This window comes from Podarcis vaucheri, assembly GCF_965113315.1.
Source record: "Podarcis vaucheri genome assembly, chromosome: 4".
In the NCBI taxonomy this organism is placed as follows: domain Eukaryota; kingdom Metazoa; phylum Chordata; class Lepidosauria; order Squamata; family Lacertidae; genus Podarcis; species Podarcis vaucheri.
The window spans coordinates 5380241-5399662 of record NC_138762.1 but is presented as its reverse complement, the minus strand read 5'-3'; the positions used below and the strand labels follow the sequence as shown (position 1 = coordinate 5399662).

At 51.7% G+C, this 19422-nt stretch overlaps 2 protein-coding genes across 4 annotated transcripts in view; one reads left to right on the top strand and one right to left on the bottom strand.

Annotated features, from left to right (window-relative positions):
* NUMA1 (nuclear mitotic apparatus protein 1) overlaps positions 1-2485 on the top strand; it is a gene marked incomplete at its 5' end in the record, with an annotated part of 77521 nt that extends 75036 nt beyond the window's left edge. Inside the window, 1 exon segment of the mRNA XM_082218957.1 lies at positions 873-2485. Within this exon segment, the coding sequence (XP_082075083.1) occupies positions 873-908 (36 nt within the window). The 3' untranslated portion in view covers positions 909-2485.
* Positions 2486-4338: 1853 nt separating this feature from the next.
* IL18BP (interleukin 18 binding protein) lies at positions 4339-17682 on the bottom strand. Of its 3 annotated transcripts, none has more exons than XM_082219653.1 (7): positions 17113-17682; positions 13626-13670; positions 10770-10832; positions 9653-9715; positions 7969-8098; positions 6173-6402; positions 4339-4695 (listed from the first exon to the last, which is right to left on the bottom strand). In XM_082219653.1, the coding sequence occupies exons 2-6, from the start codon at positions 13639-13641 to the stop codon at positions 6198-6200; spliced, it is 477 nt and encodes a 158-aa protein (XP_082075779.1). In that variant the 5' UTR covers positions 13642-13670; positions 17113-17682; the 3' UTR covers positions 4339-4695; positions 6173-6197. The 3 variants fall into 3 exon arrangements, with proteins under 3 accessions (XP_082075779.1, XP_082075780.1, XP_082075778.1); XM_082219654.1 differs by lacking the exon at positions 17113-17682 and adding an exon at positions 15206-15617; XM_082219652.1 differs by lacking the exon at positions 17113-17682 and adding an exon at positions 14074-14338.
* Positions 17683-19422: the final 1740 nt, after the last annotated feature.

Genomic DNA, 19422 nt, shown 5'->3' with positions numbered 1-19422 from the left:
ACTCCTTGGAGCACAGAAGGCGGTTTGCCAGCAAAGGAACACCGGAAGAGGCTGCTGGATAAGGCCAGGCTGACCAGATGCCTGTGGGAGTCGAGCAAGGGCCGGGTCCATTGCTCAGTCGTAGGGCTGGGCACCCCCACCTGCCAGGCCTGACTCCCCATCCTTTTGCTCCTTCAGGTCTCAAGGGCCTCCAGAGCAGGCTGGCCTCTCGTTGTGCAGTGCGACCAGGCCTGTATGGAACCTCTTCTGGCTGGGTCACACCAGGGGCAGCACGGACCTCCCCTTGGGCTGCCCTCCCCTCCCCTCCCACTGTTGGTGTGTGGTTTCTGGGTTTTGCAGCACCTGTCCTGGGTGTGGGACTCTGCCCTTGCCCGAGGGGCCAACTTCACCTGCTGTCTTCTTCCTGATTTGCTGCCATGCAGAAGAATGATGAGAGCCGTTTGTCGTTCTCATAAGACTGCAGAGTTCAGCTTGGGTTTATCAAATCTGAGGGGCGGGGCGGGGAATGAAGCCGCAGCGCTCCATCTTTTTTGTCCTCCTCTCTGGCTTCCGATTAAGAGGTGTGGCAAGGCAAGGCAGCTTCCTCAGGCAGCGGCCTTTGGTGCCCTTGAAGGTGGCACGCTGGGAGGGGGATTGTCCCCTTGGGGCACTAAGCATGGCTCAAACCAGCAGGAGAGCAGTGGAGATGGCACGAGAGCTCTGCCCACAGCTGCCCTTCATTCGGTGGGGCTTTTACAGGAGAAAATCCCAGAGGATTGTCGAAACAGTGGGGTGGGGGTCCCAACTAGATCCTTCTGCCTTTGGAGCTTCTAAAATCCCAGCAGGAGCCATTGAGCCCACCCAACTCCTGTCTTCTTTTTCCCTTCCTGCAGGCAAACTCCAGGTCCACGAGGAACAGCAAGTTCTAACACAGTTTTTCCTGGCCGAAAACTCCCCCGCCTGCCGCATCTCCCCAGAAGGAAGGGAGCCAGGTGCCAAGGCCCCCCAGTCTCTGCTACCAGCTGAGCAGCCAGCAGCCTTCCTCCCCCTCCTGGTCTTCCCTCCCAGCTCTGACGTGGCCTGAGAGCCCATCCCCAGCCTTTTGGTCAGGATGCCAACTGGTGCACGGACTCTTCCCCCGCCCCCTGGTTTCCACATGATGGTGGGTGGTGAGCCTCCTTGGCTGAGAGATTGGGGGGGGGGGGCTTTCCCCTCTGTGATGATGGTGTGTCGAGGGGGACGGGACAGTCTCCAAACCATTCCAGGGTCTGGCCCTTAATACCAGCCACTGTTCCATCAGGCAGGAATCAGGAGTGCTTGGCAAAGGAGGACTAGGCTGGCAGTATTTTACGCTCCCAGGGAGGCAGTGTCATAATGTTGATCACCTTTGCCAATGCAACACCCCCCCTTAAGCACCCAGAGTGGCACCTCCTATTGAGAAGCTAGGTCCCCCTCTCCTGACCCCCGGACGAATGCTCCCTCCCTTACACGCTGAGTAAGGGCGGGCTCTCTCTGCTTGCCTCATTGGCGCAGTGAACTGCCCAAGGCACAGACATCGGAGATGTTTTCCCCACCCGGCTCTCCTTTCCACTTGCAAGGCGACTCTCTTCCCAGCCTCCTTGGTTCTTTAAAAAACACACCAAAACAATTGTAAAGCAAGGGCCAACAGACTAGAGAATTGGGGTGGGAAGCTTCTGTCAGACGTTGAGGACTAGTCACTTACTCATTACCAGAAGCAGTGGGGGGAAACACATTTCTCTCCTGTGGAAAACTTTGCCCTGGTTGTCATAGAGTCCTGTGCCTGCTTCCTGGTGATGTGAGAAATCCTTTGGGAGCTGGGGTGGCTTTTGTGCAAGGGGGAGTTAATAAATAAATAAATCCCTTGAGCCTGGCAAGAGGAGGAATCATTCCCTGGAGGAGGTGGGAGCACCAGCTGCCTGAAGGGCCCCTCGCTGGTGGCTGGGCTGGAGGAGGAGGAGGAGAAAGCTCCATTATGTACAGGCTGTGCATTCTCGCCCTCCCCTTCTTCCGCAGGCTTTACTTAGCTGTCTTGCTTTGTATTGTACTCTGTAGGCACTGGCATGGAGTGGGGCAGCGGGGAGGCCTCCCTGCAGTGTCCCTCCTGAAAAGGGGGCGGAGGGATGCGTGGCTGTGCCGGGGCAGCAGTGGGGCCGGTGCCCATGCCTGGATCTTAGGGGGCACAATCCGGCCGGACCTTTTCCTGCAGATGCTCCATCAGAGTGCACAGGAGCTGTGCAAAGGCCCCCGCTTCGGTTCCCTTCCGTGGGCAAGCATCCCGCAGCGGGGCTTGGCCCTCAGGAGAGCCTCGCTGGATCTCCCTGGTGAGCTGTTTCCTGGACCGGGGGGCGGACACTGCCTGAGGGTGCCCCCACTGCCACCACTCGCAGCCCTCTAATACTCGCCTTTGTAGAGAAATTAGCAATCAAATGTGTCATTTTAAATAATGTTTCTACTTGTAAATAAATGGTATTTTTCTCCCAAAAAACAGTGGCTTGGAGATGTTTCCTCCTGCTTTGAGTGTAGCGGAGGGAGGGCAGAGCCCAGAAAGAGGCTTTCGGTCTAAGATCAGAGCGTTAGGGCCGAGAGATATGAGGAGCTGCCTCTGAGCTTTTTGGACAAAGTGCATCTTCTCTCAGCGCTTTTGAGTTTCCACAAAGCTCCAATCCCCCAAACCCTTTAAAGGTGGCTTTTATTGAAAACTTTGGCACAGGACAGAGTCCGCCAGTGTCCCTGCTGAGCAAGTCCTGTTCCAAACCTACTCCCACCTGAGGCAGAACAGTCCCTTCCTTCTGAGGCATTAAAAGAGCGCTGCCTCCCCCAGGAAAGTGCTGTCCAGCAGCCAGAGGAGCGGCCCTGGCCATTCACGGGGGACAGGCAGCAGCCACATTGGGAGGCGTGGAGATACTTGGAGAGGGGTGGATAATGGCATGGACTTGATTTTCAACTGAGTAACAAGGTGCGCTGAAAAGGGCTGCAATCAGTGGCGGCTGCATGGTGAGGGCAGTGGAATTCTGTGTGTGCTAGTCAGCTTTAGGTACATTTTAAAATAGAATTGTAGAGGTGGAAGGGTCTAGCCCAACTTCCTGTAATGTTCTCAATCACTGCCTGATGGTCAGATGGTGGGATGCAAAAGGCCCTAAAAGGGTGACGGTCCTATTGCTTTCCTAGGCGGCTTTTGTTGGCCCCGGAGGAACATGGGAGGATGGATCCCTGGCCTTTCAAGAGAAAGTACACCTCGCCTCTCCAGACCAGTGTCGCTTCTCAAGGTTTAGTTTCTCTTAATTCACCCTTCTCCCTTGCTCCTCTGAGGCAGTCCTTCATAGAAGGCCCAGCCAGACCTGATGGCAGAAGGAAAGCAGAAGCAGAGTTGTGGGTCATCAGGTGGTGGACCTAACCAGCCTCTTCAGTACAGTGGTACCTCGGGTTAAGAACTTAATTTGTTCTGGAGGTCTGTTCTTAACCTGAAACTGTTCTTAACCTGAAGCACCACTTTAGCTAATGGGGCCTGCCGCGTTGCCGCTGCGCAATTTCTGTTCTCATCCTGAAGCAAAGTTCTTAACCCGAGGTACTCTTTCTGGGTTAGCGGAGTCTGTAACCTGAAGCGTCTGTAACCCGAGGTACCACTGTATTCAAAAAGCACATGAGCCAGTACGGGACTCTGCAAGGCCCTATAGCACAGTGCACTGCCCCCCACAAGAGCAGAGCTGCTCTGCCCCCCACCCCCACCCCCACCTGGGGCCTGCCTGACCCCTGACAGTGGGGCAGAGCCCTCTGCCACCCCTCCCCACACGAGTGGCCCAGGAGGATTTTGTGGCCTCTTAAAGTTGCTGAGGGTTGCATTCTCCATTCCTTGCCTCACCCAGGTTGTCCAGCAGGGTAGCCAGGACAATTCCCACCCCAAAGTCAGGCTGAAGTAGACACAAACACCTGAGACAGGTACACCTACCACCACCTGTCTGTTTTGTGGTCCAAAGGCCTCTTTCCAGGGAAGGCGCTGCCCAGTTTTGCAGGAGCAAGACCTGAGAGGAGGACCTTGGTGCAAGGGAGAACATGGGGCTCCCTTGTCCCCGACTCCTACATCTTTCTAAGACCAAACTAGCCCTGTGCAATGGGCCCGGCCCCCAGACTGGAAGCCAGCGAGAACAGCATTTCACATATGAATTAAGCCTGTGCATATCTGCTGTCCAAAGAGGACCTTCGCTCAGTGACGGGGCACATCCTCTACCCGGGGAAGGAACTTGGGATGCGATGCTACTTAAAAGCGTTGCATTTCAGGCTCCTCCTGGGAGTGGAGGTGAGACGACGAAGGCAGCAGGAAAAACCGGCGGCAGCCGTCCACTTGTTCAAGCTGGAACATAAAGAGGATACCTCTAGCTTTTATTTAACACAGTTCTACGTGCTGCTTGGAGCTATATGGGTCAGGTTTAAAATCCTCCAGGAATTTTGCTACCTTTCCCACACCCTTGATGTCCCGTTTGTTTTCCTTCTTCCTTGAGGAGTGAGGTCTCCTTCCTTCCTCTGGAGTGGGTGGCTGGAGGTGGCAGAGGGGGTGCCGCCTGGAGCAGAGAGAGAGGCTGCGTGACCCAATGGAGAGCAGAAGCAACCAGAAGTTGGTTGCCCAGCAGCCACGACGCCTGCTCTTCTCCCATCCCTCGGCTGCTGTGCTGCACCGCTGCCCTCCTGCCTCTTGTGTCCCTGTGGAACCGCAAAATACAGAAAGAGGGTTGGTTTTCAGAGCAGCTTCTGTATGTAGCACAAGATGCCACAGGCCTGAGTCCACCTCGCCAGGTGTAGGGAGGAGGCGATTTCTCCTCTCCCTACAAAGCAAGTTTCCCCCCAACATGGGGCTGGTGGGAGTTGCAGTTCAAAACATCTGGAGGGCACCGGATTGGGGAAGCCTGGCTATTACACCGTTGTACAGTGGTATCTTGGTTCTCAAACGTAATCCGTCCCAGGAGTCCGTTTGACTCACGAAACAGTTCGAAGAGCAAGGCGCCACTTCCGGTCGGTTGCAGGAGCTTTCTGCACTCAGTCGGAAGCCGTGTCAGACGTGTCAACTTCTAGTTAGCAAACCAGAGCACGTCTCCAAGCTTCAGACCAATAGAAGTGGGGGCGCTACAACTCCGAGCCTCGCTCCCTTCTTGTTTACTGCCCCCTTACACAGCGTCCATGTTGAAAGGGCAGTAAACGACCCACGCGTTTCTTCTGTCCTACCATCCAGACAGAAGAAACGTGTGGGTCTTGTTTACTGCCCCGTTGAAAGGGTCCAAGCTTCAGACCAATAACACTCACTTATGAGTTTGCGGCGTTCAAGAGCTGATTTGTTCGGGAGCGAAGCTGTTTGGGAACCAAGGTACCACTGTATACATAAAGGAAGAAAAATAGGTTGCAGGGGCTAAAATGACCCATTGGGTGCCTTCTCTCTCTCTCTCTCTCTCTCTCTCTCTCTCTCTCTCTCTCTCACACACACACACACACACACACACACGTATGCATGGAAACCACTTTGTGGGTATTTTTTTAACAAGTGGTGTATATTTATTTGGGAAATAATGAGGCCACAGTGTCAGGCTGTAGGCCTGTGTCAGTACAATGCAGAGCATCAGAGGAGTGCAAGATCAACGCAATGCTGGCGTAACTGGCTCATATCTTGTCGGAGAAAGCCCTGCTACCCCACCTGGGACTGCCAACAATTGCAGCTGCCTCTTTGCTGGAGAGCATCTCTCTCAGAATCGCCCATAAACAGGCACAAAGGTGGGGCCTTGCCGTTTTCGAGTTACAGGGCGAAGGGGGACCCTGAGCCGCTGCCACCTTAACGAGATGACAAAACCTGTTTTGCATTTAGAATTGTAGAGTGGGAAGGGACTGCCAGGGGCCATCTAGTCCTAGCCCCAGCAGTGCAGGAATCTCAGCTAAAGTATCCCTGACAGGTGGCCATCACCTTAAAGACCTTTACAGCTGGAAAGCCTCGGGACAGTGTTGCTGTGAGTGCCCAGCAAACACTTTTGCATAATGGATGCTCCTTGCTGCAACAAGGTTCTTCCGCTTGGAGAGAAATGTGCTTCACAGGTCCAGTCCTTCGTCTTCTAGGCAGGGCCTCGCGCTCACAATTCTTGCACACAAGCAATTGGAAGGTGCAGAGAGTTTAGGGATAGGGGAGCTGCCTGTTTACCTCCGAAGCTCTTGTTCAGAAGTCGTTAGGCGCTGCTGCTGTCGATCTGCTCTGGGACTTTGCCAGGCTGATTCCTGAATCGCGGTTTCGGCTTCCAGGTGACAGCCTTTCGCGCTGCGCCTGCTGGATCGAGGATGATGCATTCAAATCTTGTGTTCTGTATCTTCTTTGTGAAGGTGTTGATGATCAGCTCCCGTTTCAGGGACAGGCCAACACCCTTGGCTTTCTCCCTGGGGTGGGGAAGAGAAAGAAGGCAGAAAATAAGTTGGAAGGGGGACAGTAGACCTTGGGAGAGAACGAGATGGGGAAAGTGTGTGCCTTTATTTAGTGTTGGTTGCATGAGATTTATACACTGCTTGCTTCTGGAAAAGCCTCAGAGGCTGACGAAAAGAGCAACATGGCGAGATTATTAGCAAAAACTTTAAATTGTTGGGAAAAGTTTAAAGCCAGCAATGACCTAAAAACACAAGGGCGTTCTAAACATTCTGGGTTTTTCTGCAGAGGCCCAAAAGAGCACATCTCTGCCTGGCATCAATAGGCAGGGAATTCCAGAGTGCAAGTACTAGCACACTAAGACTGATTTCTTACAAATGCAGAACAGGTATAACTGCCAGTTCCACAGATCGACGCAGTCGAGGGAGCACCTGGATGCTTTAGTTGAGATTCCTGTATGCTGGAGGTTGGGCTAGATGTCCCTCGGGGGTCCCAACTCTGATTCTATGTGGGGTAAGGTGATCTTGCAAGTAACTGGTCCCAAGTTATTATGGGCTTCGTATACACCTAAGAACATAAGGAGAGTCTGCAGAGTGAGGCCAGCGGGCCACCTAGCCCAACCCTTTTATCTCAAAGTGACTGAGCAGATGTCCGTGGGAAGCCAGTGAACAGGATCCGAGCCCAAGAGTCACTCCCCTCCCGTAGTTTCCAACAACTAGTGCCCAGAAGTATCGCTACCTCCAGCTGTGTAGACAGAGCAATAGCCATTGTGGCTGGTAAAGTTAAAGGGACCCCTGACCATTAGGTCCAGTCGTGACTGACTCTGGGGTTGCGGCGCTCATCTCGCTTTATTGGCCGAGGGAGCCGGCGTACAGCTTCCAGGTCATGTGGCCAGCAGGACTAAGCCGCTTCTGGCGAACCAGAGCAGCGCACGGAAACGCCGTTTACCTTCCTGCCGGAGTGGTACCTATTTATCTACTTGCCCTTTGACGTGTTTTCGAAGTGCTAGGTTGGCAGGAGCTGGGACTGAGCAACGGGAGCTCACCCCGTCGCGGGGATTCGAACCACGACCTTCTGATCGGCTCTGTGGTTTAACCCACAGCGCCACCTGCGTCCCTTCATTGTGGCTGGTAGCCGTTGATAATTGGACCACCTTGAACGTGGCCAGGTGCAACAGCAGAGGCCGGTCCTCTGAAAGCTGCAGGTTCCACATGGAAAGGCTGGACCCCGAGCAAAGCCTCTCCTCCTTGTGGGCTCATGGGGAAACCATGGAAGACCATTTCCCCAACTTTCCGTCCATGAGAGGCTGCCTTCGAGGGGAGTCAGCCAGCTGCTCCATCGAGCTCCTCCGACCAGCAGCAGTCGCTCTCCACAGGGTCAGAAGGGAAGGTGTTTCCAGCCCTCCCTAGAGGGTCTGCCACTGGGGACTGAACCTGGCACCTTCTGCGTGCTCTGACATTTCAGAACCATAGAACTGCAGGGGGGGTTTTGGGAGGGGGAAATCCCAAGTCCCATCTAGCCCAACCCCTTGCAGTGAAACTGACCGACTGCCGGGTCCCCTGGAAGCCACAGGGTTTACTCACTCAGTGCGCCCCTCGCTCACTTCTCCACCTGGGTACAATTCCGACACGAATTGGCCGTTGGCCAGCCAGTACATGACGCCGCTGTCTTCGTAATCTGTGTAGCCCTCGCACGGGATGCGGATCTGTTTTCCTGAAGAGGAGGAGGAGGAGAGACCACATGGAGTCACCTGGCAGGGTCCGAAAGGAAGGCCAAACGGCCCCCCCTTTGGAGGGAGTGGTTCTGGAGGACCAGGCACATGGCGCATGAAATTACTGGGGTGCAGTTTAAATTCTGTTGCAGCATTTGAGGAACTTCAGTAATAGTTGCAAGGTAGATATAAGAAATCAGATATATTAAGAAATAGTTTAATTATGATAAAAGTGTGTATTGGCAATAAGTAATATGAAATCGGAATATGGAATAGACGGGAGGTTGGGTCTTTAGTGTTAAGACAAATTTATGTTTTATTGTTTGTTAAGAAAATTATGTGTCTGTGGTTATTCCTGTGTGTAATTTGGTATTTGTGTTTTCTCTTCCTTTTTTTCTTCCTGTATCATTTTTTTTAAAAAAAAGAAAGAAATTACTGGGGTACAGAGGGCAGACTGCACACCTGTGGGGACCTGGGCAATCTTCAGTGGACATTGAGAAAGCAAAAGGGGTGTGTGTGTGTATGTGCCGGCCAGACAGAAGCCCTCTTTGTGGGGGGTGGGGGTCCGGCTGGTTTCAATAAATGCCTTGCGGGGAGAACATTGGCAGTGAGCGCTCCAAGTCTCCTCTGCCCCCCAAAGGACTCTTCTCCACACCTTCCAATCGGAAGGCTTTAAATGTGCTTTATAACCTTCAGGCTGCATCATAAAAGACTGCCCCATTCAGGCACCCCACCTGCTTGCCTCAAAATTATCAGTCTTTAAGGTACCATGAATCACCTTTAAATTTTTTTGGGGGGCACTAGCAGGCTCTCCCAGCTTCCCCCACCCTCTGGAATACAAGTTCCAAATGGCTGCCCACGTGTGGACAAGTATATAAGAGAGTGCTGGATCAGGCCAATGGCCCATCTGGTCACAGTGGCCAACCAGGTGCCCTGATGGGAAACACACAAGCAGGATTTGAACACAAGACCCCCCCTCCCCTCCTTCAGAAGCATTGACTCCCCCTGCAGTGGAGCCAGAGCAAAGCCAGCCTGGCTAGCAGCCATCGATAGCCCTCTCCTCCTCCGTGAGTTCATCTAATCCTGCTTTAAATCCATTCAAATTGGTGGCCATCACTGCCTCCTGTGGCAGGGAGTTCCACAGTTCAACTACGTGCTTCATAAAGAAGTCCTTTCTTTTCTCTCTCCTGGGTCTTCCAACATCCAGCTTGCTGCTTGTGGGCTGCTTTGAGGTACCTGCTGGATTTGAGGCAATATTCCTTGTGCAAAGAAATAATTCCCTGCAGGGACTTTAATCCTTCTGCATCTAAATATCGGGGGTTCTCTAAGGAGAGGCTGACCAATTCTTCCTGACAAGTCTTGCGCTCTATACTAAGGATAACTCAAGATGCTCCTGGTGGGTCTTGGAGGGACAACCTTCATGTTCCGGGGGGGGGGAGGTTCCCAAAGCTAGGCTTCATTGGCTATTGTCCCTCCATAGACCAATCGTTCCCCCAGACCCACAGCACCCCTCTCAAACCGGTCTGACTTGCTTGTGCAAAGCGAGCAGGACTTACCACAGGAAGGCTTCTGCACGACAAGGTCAGAAGATATGTGCGGCTGCACATTTGCGGCTGCATCTGAAAAGAGAAAACTCTTGAAGAGGCTCCCTGCGACCCTCGGTAAGCCTTTTCTTCTGGTGCAGACGGATGACCTAACCTCCCCAAGATGACCGGTGTGCGGTTTCAGATGGAGAACTACGACTTGACCTGCTTATTGTATTGCAAAGAAGAGAGCGCTTTCCGAAAGGTGCAAAGGCATTCAGGCCACGCACCCCTTGAAGGCATCATACGGACTCCTGAGCATGTTGGTAGACCACCACTGCCCCTTACTCTCTGGTTCCCAAGCGCTGGCAAGCCCTGTGCCACGAAAGCCTGCGGAACAGTCTGCTCAGGGATTTGCAGACAGTTTCTGCTTGGCTCTCCCTTTGCATTTAACATCTGTTTCAGAGTTCCATGCTCTGGTGTCGCACCCGCTGTTGGCTCTGGAGTCTGTGGATTAGGCCCCTGCCTCAGCCCTGCCAAAGAGCCAACAGGCTCTTTGTTCTGGGTAGAATTGTAGGGTTGGAAGGGGCTCCCAAGGGTCATCCAGTCTTGCAAGGCAGGAATCTCAGCTAAAGAATCCCTGGCAGATCCATACACCCCCCCACCTCTGCTTTAAACTCTCCAGTGAATGAGAGTCCACCACCTTCCAAGGGAGTACGCTCCACATTTGAACAGCTTTTACCACCAGAAAATTCTTCCTGATAATAATAATAATAAGTTATTATTTCTACCCCGCCCATCTGGTTTCCCCAGCCACTCTGGGCGGCTTCCAACAAAACATTAAAATACAATAGTCTGTTAAACATTAAAGGCTTCCCTAAACAGGGCTGCCTTCAGATGTCTGGGACAGCTATCACATCGCCTGTCATTCTTCTCCAGGCTAAACATACCCAACTCCTTCAACCGTTCCTCACTAGGCTGGGTTTCCAGACCGAGATGTTGCCAAAGGTGATGGAGACCCTCTGGAAAGGTCTGGCTGTGGGGCAGCTGATCCCTGACTGCTAATCACTCACTTTTAAAACACCAATGGGGTTTTTAAAAGGAGGGGGTGTTAGAGGGTTATCTCCTCCCCCTGGCCACTTTGCCTTACCTTGGAAGGAGGTGCCACTGCAGATCAGGGCCAAGAGCAGGCAGCGTGCCTGGGGGCAGAGGCCTGGAAAGAGAGCAGGGTAGGGGGAGAGAGACAGTTAGCATGTGCAGCCAGCAAGAGTCTCCACCAGCTCATTGCTTGGCCCCGGAGCCCTGCACCCCAAGGGAACCTCTCCCCAGCTCGCAAGGTGCAAAGCACTCCTTCACACGTCATGAACCTTGGGAATTGCCTACTGTAGGATGCTGCAGTGGCCGCTGGCTTAGATGGCTTTGACGGGTTAAGAGAGAAAGGAGGTGGTCTAGCCACGGTCTAGCCAGGTGCCTGGTTGGTGAATGGCAGTGGCTGGAGCTCAGGGTGGGGCTGGGCAGCAAAAGTGCTGCTTTGAGGCATCTGAAATGCCTGCCTGCAAAGATCTGCTTCTTTCCATTTCTTTGCCCGTTAGCCTCCTTGTACCACAAAGGTCAGCAATGACAAACTTAGACAGCATCCTAAAAAGCAGAGACATCACCTTGCCAACAAAGGTCCGTATAGTTAAAGCTCTGGTTTTCCCAGTAGTGATGTATGGAAGTGAGAGCTGGACCACAAAGAAGGCTGATCGCCGAAGAATGGATGCTTTTGAGTTATGGTGCTGGAGGAGACTCTTGAGAGTCCCATGGACCGCAAGAAGATCCAACCTCTCCATTCTGAAGGAAATCAGCCCTGAGTGCTCACTGGAAGGACAGATCCTGAAGCTGAGGCTCCAAGACTTTGGCCACCTCATGAGAAGAGAAGACTCCCTGGAAAAGACCCTGATGTTGGGAAAGATGGAGGGCACAAGGAGAGGGGGATGACAGAGGACGAGATGGTTGGACAGTGTTCTGGAAGCTACCAGCATGAGTTTGACCAAACGGCGGGAGGCAGTGGAAGGCAGGAGGGCCTGGCGTGCTCTGGTCCAGGGGGTCACGAAGAGTCGGACACAACTAAATGACTAAACAACAACAACAACAACAACCACAAAGGTCTCAAGGTGGCGTACGGCAAATGCAAAACAAAAGCAAAGCATGAGCACCAGAGGTCCTAAGATGTAATAAAATGTGAAAAGTGGCCAAGCGCTTAGTTCCCAGCAAGGGATTCCTTCCTCTCCCTCAGAGGAGGGCAATCAGGCCAAGATGAGCCGAGGGTAACCCCGTCACACTGTCCCCAAGGCCACCACTGGCCAGCTGTACGTCCTCCATCCATTCATGGATGTGTCTTAGCATGTTAACTTTGTGTAGCACCTCGGCAGAAAGGCAAGGTGGAAGTGCAAGGAATAAATAAACGAGTAAATGCCGGCATAAAATGAATGGACAAATTATTGCGTATCTTTATCACTACTGCACCAGGTTGAAAATGGCCATTCACAAATGCCCCCGTAGAACAAAATTGTAAGGGACCGCAAGGGTCATCTAGTTCAACTCCCTGCAGTGCAGGAAAATACCCTCTAACATTTCCCTGATGAAAATAGAGAAGGGAGATTTTACTGTTCATACCCCGCACATCTTACTGGGTTACCCCAGAGACTTTGGGCAGCCTCCAACATATATAAAAACACATTAAAATATTTTTTAAAAACCCTTCCCTATACAGGATTGCCTTTAGACGGCTCTGGAGTCAGATAATTCCATACCCTCCAACATTCCTCCAATGAAAATAAAGGTAAAGGTAAAGGTACCCCTGCCCTTACGGGCCAGTCTTGACAGACTCTGGGGTTTGTGCGCCCATCTCACATTTATTGGCCGGGGGCCAGCGCTGTCCGGAGACACTTCCGGGTCACGTGGCCAGCGTGACAACGCTGCTCTGGCGAGCCAGAGCCGCACACGGAACGCCGTTTACCTTCCCGCTGGTAAGCGGTACCTATTTATCTACTTGCCCCCGGGGGTGCTTTCGAACTGCTAGGTTGGCAGGCGCTGGGACCGAGCAGCGGGAGCGCACCCCGCCGCGGGGATTCGAACTGCCGACCTTTCGATCGGCAAGCCCTAGGCGCTGAGGCTTTAGCCCACAGCGCCACCCGCGCCCCTCCAATGAAAATAGGGACATCCTAATACAGATAGGTAGCCGTGTTGGTCTGCCATAGTCAAAATAAAAAAATTCCTTCCAGTAGCACCTTAAGGTATCTGAAGAAGTGTGCATGCACACGAAAGCTCATACCAAGAACTAACTTAGTTGGTCTTTAAGGTGCTACTGGAAGGAATTTTTTTATAGGGACATCCTAAGGAAAAGTGGGACACTCTGGGATCAAATCAGAAACCGGGACGGTTTCTCTACATCTGGGACGTCCCTGGAAAATAAGGACGCCTGGAGAGTCTGCAGGAATGAACAGCTCAAGAATCCCTGACCGAGACCCACCTCCCACTGTTGAACATCTCTTCCTGTCAGAAGTTGCTTCCTGCTGCTTAGTTGGAATCTCCTTCCCTGCCATTTGGATCCCTTGGTCTGGATCCTTCCCTCCGGAGCAGCAGAAATCTAGCTTGCTCCGTCTTCCCCATGGAAGGCGTCTGAAGAGGTCTCTCCTGCCTCCTCTCCTTCTCCTCCATTCCAGACTCAGCACCCCCAGCTCCCTCAACTGTTCCTCACAAGGCTTGGTTTCCCTCACAGAACTACAGTTCCCAGGATTCTTCAGGGAAGTTGGGCTTTGCAGGTGTGCAGCCTCAGTTTGAAGCGTACAGAGTTACACTTCAAGAAAGAGGGAAAGTTCCCCTTGGACCCTCAGCTGCTTCCTCCCTCTTTCCAGTGCCACTGAAGGGGCACGTCCGTGTGGGTGCAGATGGCGCCACTGAGGCTGCAGAGAGTGTGGCTAAGAAGCCTTGGCAGAGGCGGCAGAGGCGGCTGGCTCCCTACCTGTGGCTGAAGACATCCTCTTCGCCCTCTTCGCAAGGGGGGTGTCTGAGCGGAGGGAGAAGGAAGAGCTTTATACATCTGGTTCCTGACTCACAAAGGAAAGCCCTGCCTCCCACCCACATGCCCCCAGCAGACAAAACAAAACAAAATGCCACATTCTTCACCAAATATTTTAAATTGTTTTTAAAGCATGGCTTAGAGCAGGGGTCAGCAAACTTTTTCAGCAGGGGCCGGTCCACTGTCCCTCAGACCTTGTGGGGGGCCGGACTATATTTTTTTGGAGGGGAAAATGAATGAATTCGTATGCCCCACAAATAACCCAGAGATGCATTTTAAATAAAAGGACACATTCTACTCATGTAAAAACAGGCTGATTCCCGGACTGTCCATGGGCCGGACTGAGAAGGCAGTTGGGCCGGATCTGGACCCCAGGCCTTAGTTTGCTTACCTAGGCATGGCCTAGAGGTACCCATAAAATCTGCAGGACCTGTTTATAACTAAAAGCTCTTTAATACTTCCAGGAAAACTGACAACTTCTCGTAAGACGTGGTTTGTCCCTTTCCCAGCAGAACATGAGCACGAGACCACCTGGCCCTCCTGTGATTTCCAGGAACTGGCAGGCGGAAACATCGCTGCCTCTGACTGGCGAGGCAGAGCAGAGCCCTCCAGGCTAGGGGCTGTTTAGGGAAGTTTTTAATGTCTGACGCTGTGTTGTTTTTAATATTCGGTTGGAAGCCGCCCAGAGTGGCTGGGGAAACCCAGCCAGATGGGTGGGATATAAATAATAAATCATCATCATTATTATTATTATTATTATTATTATTATTATTATTATTATTATTTCCTCTGTGAATTTCTTTGGGACTTGGTGGCCTTCGCTGTCGCCTGTGGGAGGGAGTTCCATGGTTCAACTGCATGAAAAAGTCCTCTCTTTCCTCTGCCCTGAATCTTTGAACATTTGGCTTCTTGGGATGTCCACAAGTTCTGGTGGTCCACAAGAGAGGGGGGAAAGCTTTTCTCTACCCTCTTTCTCCATTCCATGCATAATTTGCCAACTTCATATCATGTCACCTCTTCTCTAAACTAAGATTACCAGTTCATTTTTTCAATGAATCCGGGGACACTTTTCAACTTCCTATTAAATACAGTGGTACCTCGCAAGACGAATGCCTCGCAAGACAAAAAACTCGCTAGACGAAAGGTTTTTCCGTTTTCGATTTGCCTCGCAAGACGAATTTCCCTATGGGCTTGCTTCGCAAGACGAAAATGTCTCGCGACTTTGTTTCCTTTGGGATTTCGTGATTCGCAAGACGAAAAATTCGCTAGACGACAAAACTTGCGGAACGAATTAATTTCGTCTTGCGAGGCACCACTGTAGATTTTGCCAGGGGACTGATTTGTAAATCTGGGGACTGTTGCCGGGAAACGGTAACCTTCCTCAAAACTAAAAAGTCCCAAATGCTGCAACCTTTCTTTGCAGGGGAGTCCCCGCGATTCCAGGGCTATTTTTCTAGAGAAACCGGTGCCAAGACTCGCCCTGAATGCCTCCCTTGTTCTCTTAGACTGGCAATGGCACCCACCTGAGAGGGTGGGGAGGAAAACCCTGCCCGGATCATTTCAGTTGCCCTTTTCCGAAGTCCAGTTTGTTTTCTACTGTTTTGTGAGTTTCGTCTGTTTCTGTAAATATGTAACATCCAGGCTTGCCCTTTCTCAGTGTCTCCGCTCAAAAAGAGGGCTGAAAGAGAGTTGGGGGGAAAGGTTTCCTTGCATAGAGAAGCAGGTGGGTTGCAGAGGTCCTGGGGTGCTTTGGGGGTCAGCGCAGCATGTCTGCGTTCCAGCCTCTCTGCCCCCTGTTAGGATATAATTCCATTTCACCTTAAAAGGGTACAGGCATGACTGTTGTGTGTCACATGCCTGTTCATTTCCAGCACAGTCTGCTGGGAACTTCCGTTTGTATATAGCGTTTGTTGTTGCTGTTTTGCTGGAGACGAAGGGAAGCAGACATGTGAGGGGGCCGCCCCCCCAAAAAAAGTTGATGGGCATTGCTATTCAAATGGTGTGAATCCATAGCAGTGACCAGAGCATAGCTGTCAACTTACAGATTTGAAAATAAGGGACCAGCAGCCTCAACAATAAGGGATCAGCAGCCAAAATAAGGGATTTTAGTCAACCATAACTACAAGCAGCAACCACTTTTTGCACAAAACAAAGTCCAAGCTACGAAGACGCTGCTGCAGTTCTGTATCTTTTCTCTCGTGCTCCATCTGCAGCTCTCAGTTCCATCAGGCGGGGCGGGAGGAAGAGGGGGGGGGAATAGCGCCCAAAGTAAACCCACAGATCAGACCATCTATGCTAGTCTACCACTACGAATCTATGGGAGAAGCGCTTGCAGTCCTTCCTCCGCTTTCCCCCTCTGCGGTTAGCCCTTGGAACACCTGCCCACGCCTCCACCTCCACCTCCGCCTCCTCCTCTCTCTGAACTGCTTTCTCTGTGGTTGCCCTCGCTCTCCTCTCAAGGCTCCTCAGCAATTCATAGGGCGTGCCAGGCTGCCCATCTTATCTGGGTCCTTCAGCGGTGCAGCCGCAGTACAGCCTAGTGGGAGCGGCAGTGACGGGCAGAGGGGAGGCCCCAGGCAGAGATGCTCAGTTTGGCGGCCGCGAGAAGGATGGTGGCAGAAGGTCCTGCCAGTCCCGGCAGGGAGGGGCTCCCGGGGGCCGAGGCTGGTGAGAGGAGGCCGGAGGGAGGCGGACCAGGCAGCCAAGCAACACAGTTGGAACCTCCCTCCTCCCTGGCCGGCAGGGAGGGAGGGAGAGGAGCTGCTTCCTTTGAAACCTGGAAAATTTAAGGGACATCATCAATAAGGGACAGCGGCGGGACACGGCGCTGGGATAAGGGAGTTTCCCACTAAATAAGGGACGCTTGACAGCTATGCCTCTCTGCCCCCTGTTAGGATATAGTTTCATTTCACCTTAAAAGGGTACAGGCATGACTGTTGTGTGTCACATGCCTGTTTATTTCCAGCACATTCTGCTGGGAACTTCCGTTTGTATATAGCGTTTGTTGTTGCTGTTTTGCTGGAGACGAAGGGAAACAGATATGTGAGGGGGCCGCCCCCCCCAAAAAAAGTTGATGGGCATTGCTATTCAAATGGTGTGAATCTAGCAGTGACCAGAGGAGGAATGGCCACTGGGAGGAGCACAGAGAACTATGCTGAACAAATGCTTGTAAATACTGCTTACACATGGCTCTGTCCGCCTCTTCCACTGTGCAAAGATTTATTCACTCTGCTGGTAGAGCGTGCATGGGTCTCTAAACATATCTGAGGCTTGTGTCGCTGTTTGATGCTGTTCCAAGGGAGACTGGTGATCGCCCGGCTGCTGGCCGGTGGCTGGAGCCAACTGGGGGCCTGCCTGATGCCCCCGTCTGCCCGGCAGTATCCCAAAACCCCCACGAAGCGCCAGTGAGTCAAAAAAGGACCAGACAAACCTCATGCCCGTTCTTTCAAGCACCTCCAGGAACATTTTGTGGATTGCTGATCCTTCAAAAGCCGACTTGGACTTCCCCCTTTCCTGGAAGCGACAGCGCAACACCACTTCTGCGCCTCTCAGTTTTGCTTTACATTTCCGCTGGCATTGCTAAGTCATGGGAAACCCATTTGAAGACACAGATTACACTAATAATCTGAAAAATATCAGCCCTCGATGGTGCAGGGGGGAAAACCCTGCACAAGCTCAGAATGAATGTGATGTCTGCTGAGAAAGACCGCCGGCTCTTTCTCAACTTTTGTGCTGAGCTAGATTTAGCGCCATGTGAGCTTCTGGTGCAAAGGCTTTCTGTTTCCTTTAGATAAGCCCTTTCTCACTCACTGCCCTCCTGGCCAGGAGTTCTGGTTTCGTTCTTGAGTTCCGGACTGCAGAAAGTGCTTTTGTCCAAAATAAAGCCCTTAAGTCCACAACTGACCTGGAGTTGGAGTTCCCTGCACTGACTCTGGGTAACTGTTCAGATTCCCACCTGCCAACCCTAGGAGTCAAGGGGTTCCCCCCCCATAAAATATTTGAGGGGGCCGCCCCCCCCAAAAAAAAGTTGATGGGCATTGCCATTCAAATGGTGTGAATCTAGCAGTGACCAGAGGAGGAATGGCCACTGGGAGGAGCACAGAGAGAAGGAACGCCCTGGTGCGTCTGCCTTAGTGAAACTGGACACCTTCACCTGCCCCAGCTGCAACCAAACATGTCTCTCCCTTTTCAGTTTCTACTACAGCCACAGCAGGTGCTATAACTCCCCAAGGATTTGACTTGACCCCCTGAAGGCGCACTCCTTCGTTGTCTCCCAAGACAGTGGTGGGAAGTAGGGGGAGGAGAGGTGGGGAAAGATTGTTAAAAAGGTGTAGTCATAGGTATATCAGTATTCAAATTTGAATTGTCAAATTGTGTTAGTAGTGTTATTATGGTTTTTGTTGTATGTGTCTTTTGCAGTTGTTGTTTGTATTGAAAAAAAATGATTAAATAAATAAATTTAAAAAACAGGAAAAGGAAAAATTCTAAAACGGGTTAAAAAAAAAAATCACACCAACTTCCTAACCTAGTTGCACCAACTTCCTAACACTAGTGCAATAGTGTGAAGCAGCTGTTGGCACAGGTTGCAATCCTACAGGTTTCATGTCTTTTGTCGCCTTAATAATTAACCTCTGGGAATGTGCAGTCAACTGCCTGCCTTTGTATCCTTAACACGTCCGCATTGCTGGGCACTTAATGTCTCTGCCCAAATTGTGCCCATTGGAGCACTCTGTCCAGCCATCTGCCCACCCACCCATTGATCCTTCCTTCCTCCCCCTCCTCCGCCTCCTTCTGGGAGACATAGTTTAGCTGCCGCCAAGTCACAGTGAGCTCAGCGGCTCACTGGCCCTTCCCTAGCCTGGGGCAAGAGTGACTTCAGAGCCCAGCCACCTGCCCGTTGCCCACCTGCTTTGAATCAGTTAATGATGGAAGCCAGTTCTTTCTCCCAATGCAGAGAGATGGGAAGGGAAGCCCCCAAGCCTCATTGTTATGTACTGAGTTGAATAGGATCCAAAATGCAGCAGTCTGATTGGTCCTAGAACAATAGGATTCAGAATGCAGCAGTCTGATTGGTCCTAGAACAATGCAGCAGTCTGATTGGTCCGCAGGAGCCACCCAATCCAGCTACAGGTGGGAGTGAATCCACAACCTGATTGGCCTACAGAAGAATCCCGGAATTAGCCAATCACGTGGGGCCCATTGTGTAAATAATGTATATAAAGCAGACATTCTGGGGGAACTTCCATTCCTCCTCACCACTATGAGCTGAATAAAGAGCATGAAATCCACTCTCGACTTTGAGTACATTTCACTCATGGATGGCCATGGGGACTTCTTCACAAATGGCCTGACAATTGAAAGAATTGGCTTACGTTTAGCCTGGAGAAAGAAGCGTCCGAAGGGATATGAGAGCCATTTTCAAATGTCTCAAGGGCTGCCCCGTGGAAGAAGGAGCAAGCTTGTTTTCCCTTACTCCAGAACGCAGGAAGTGAACTGATGGCCATGGCAAGAAAGGAGAACCCGACTAAACGTTAGGAAGATTTTTCTGTGATAATTTTTTTATTAAGGTTTTCAGTATTACAACAGATAGATAGACAGATGTAACAAATACAAAATAAGGGAAAGACAAAAAGCATAGGAGGCAGAGGACTGCGTGCCTATCTCCAAGGCAACTGACTAATCTGGAAAATACATATATCATTGACTAGGAATAAGTCCAGGAAGAAAGTCTTATCACTCC

Coding starts and splice junctions, on each gene's coding strand:
- IL18BP (XM_082219652.1), bottom strand. CDS start 14,098: ATGGGTACCTCTAGGCCATGCCTAG. Junction 9,716..10,769: donor CAGTGGCACCTCCTTCCAAG/GTAAGGCAAAGT, acceptor TTCTCTTTTCAG/ATGCAGCCGCAAATGTGCAG. Junction 6,403..7,968: donor GTGAGCGAGGGGCGCACTGA/GTGAGTAAACCC, acceptor TCCCCACCCCAG/GGAGAAAGCCAAGGGTGTTG.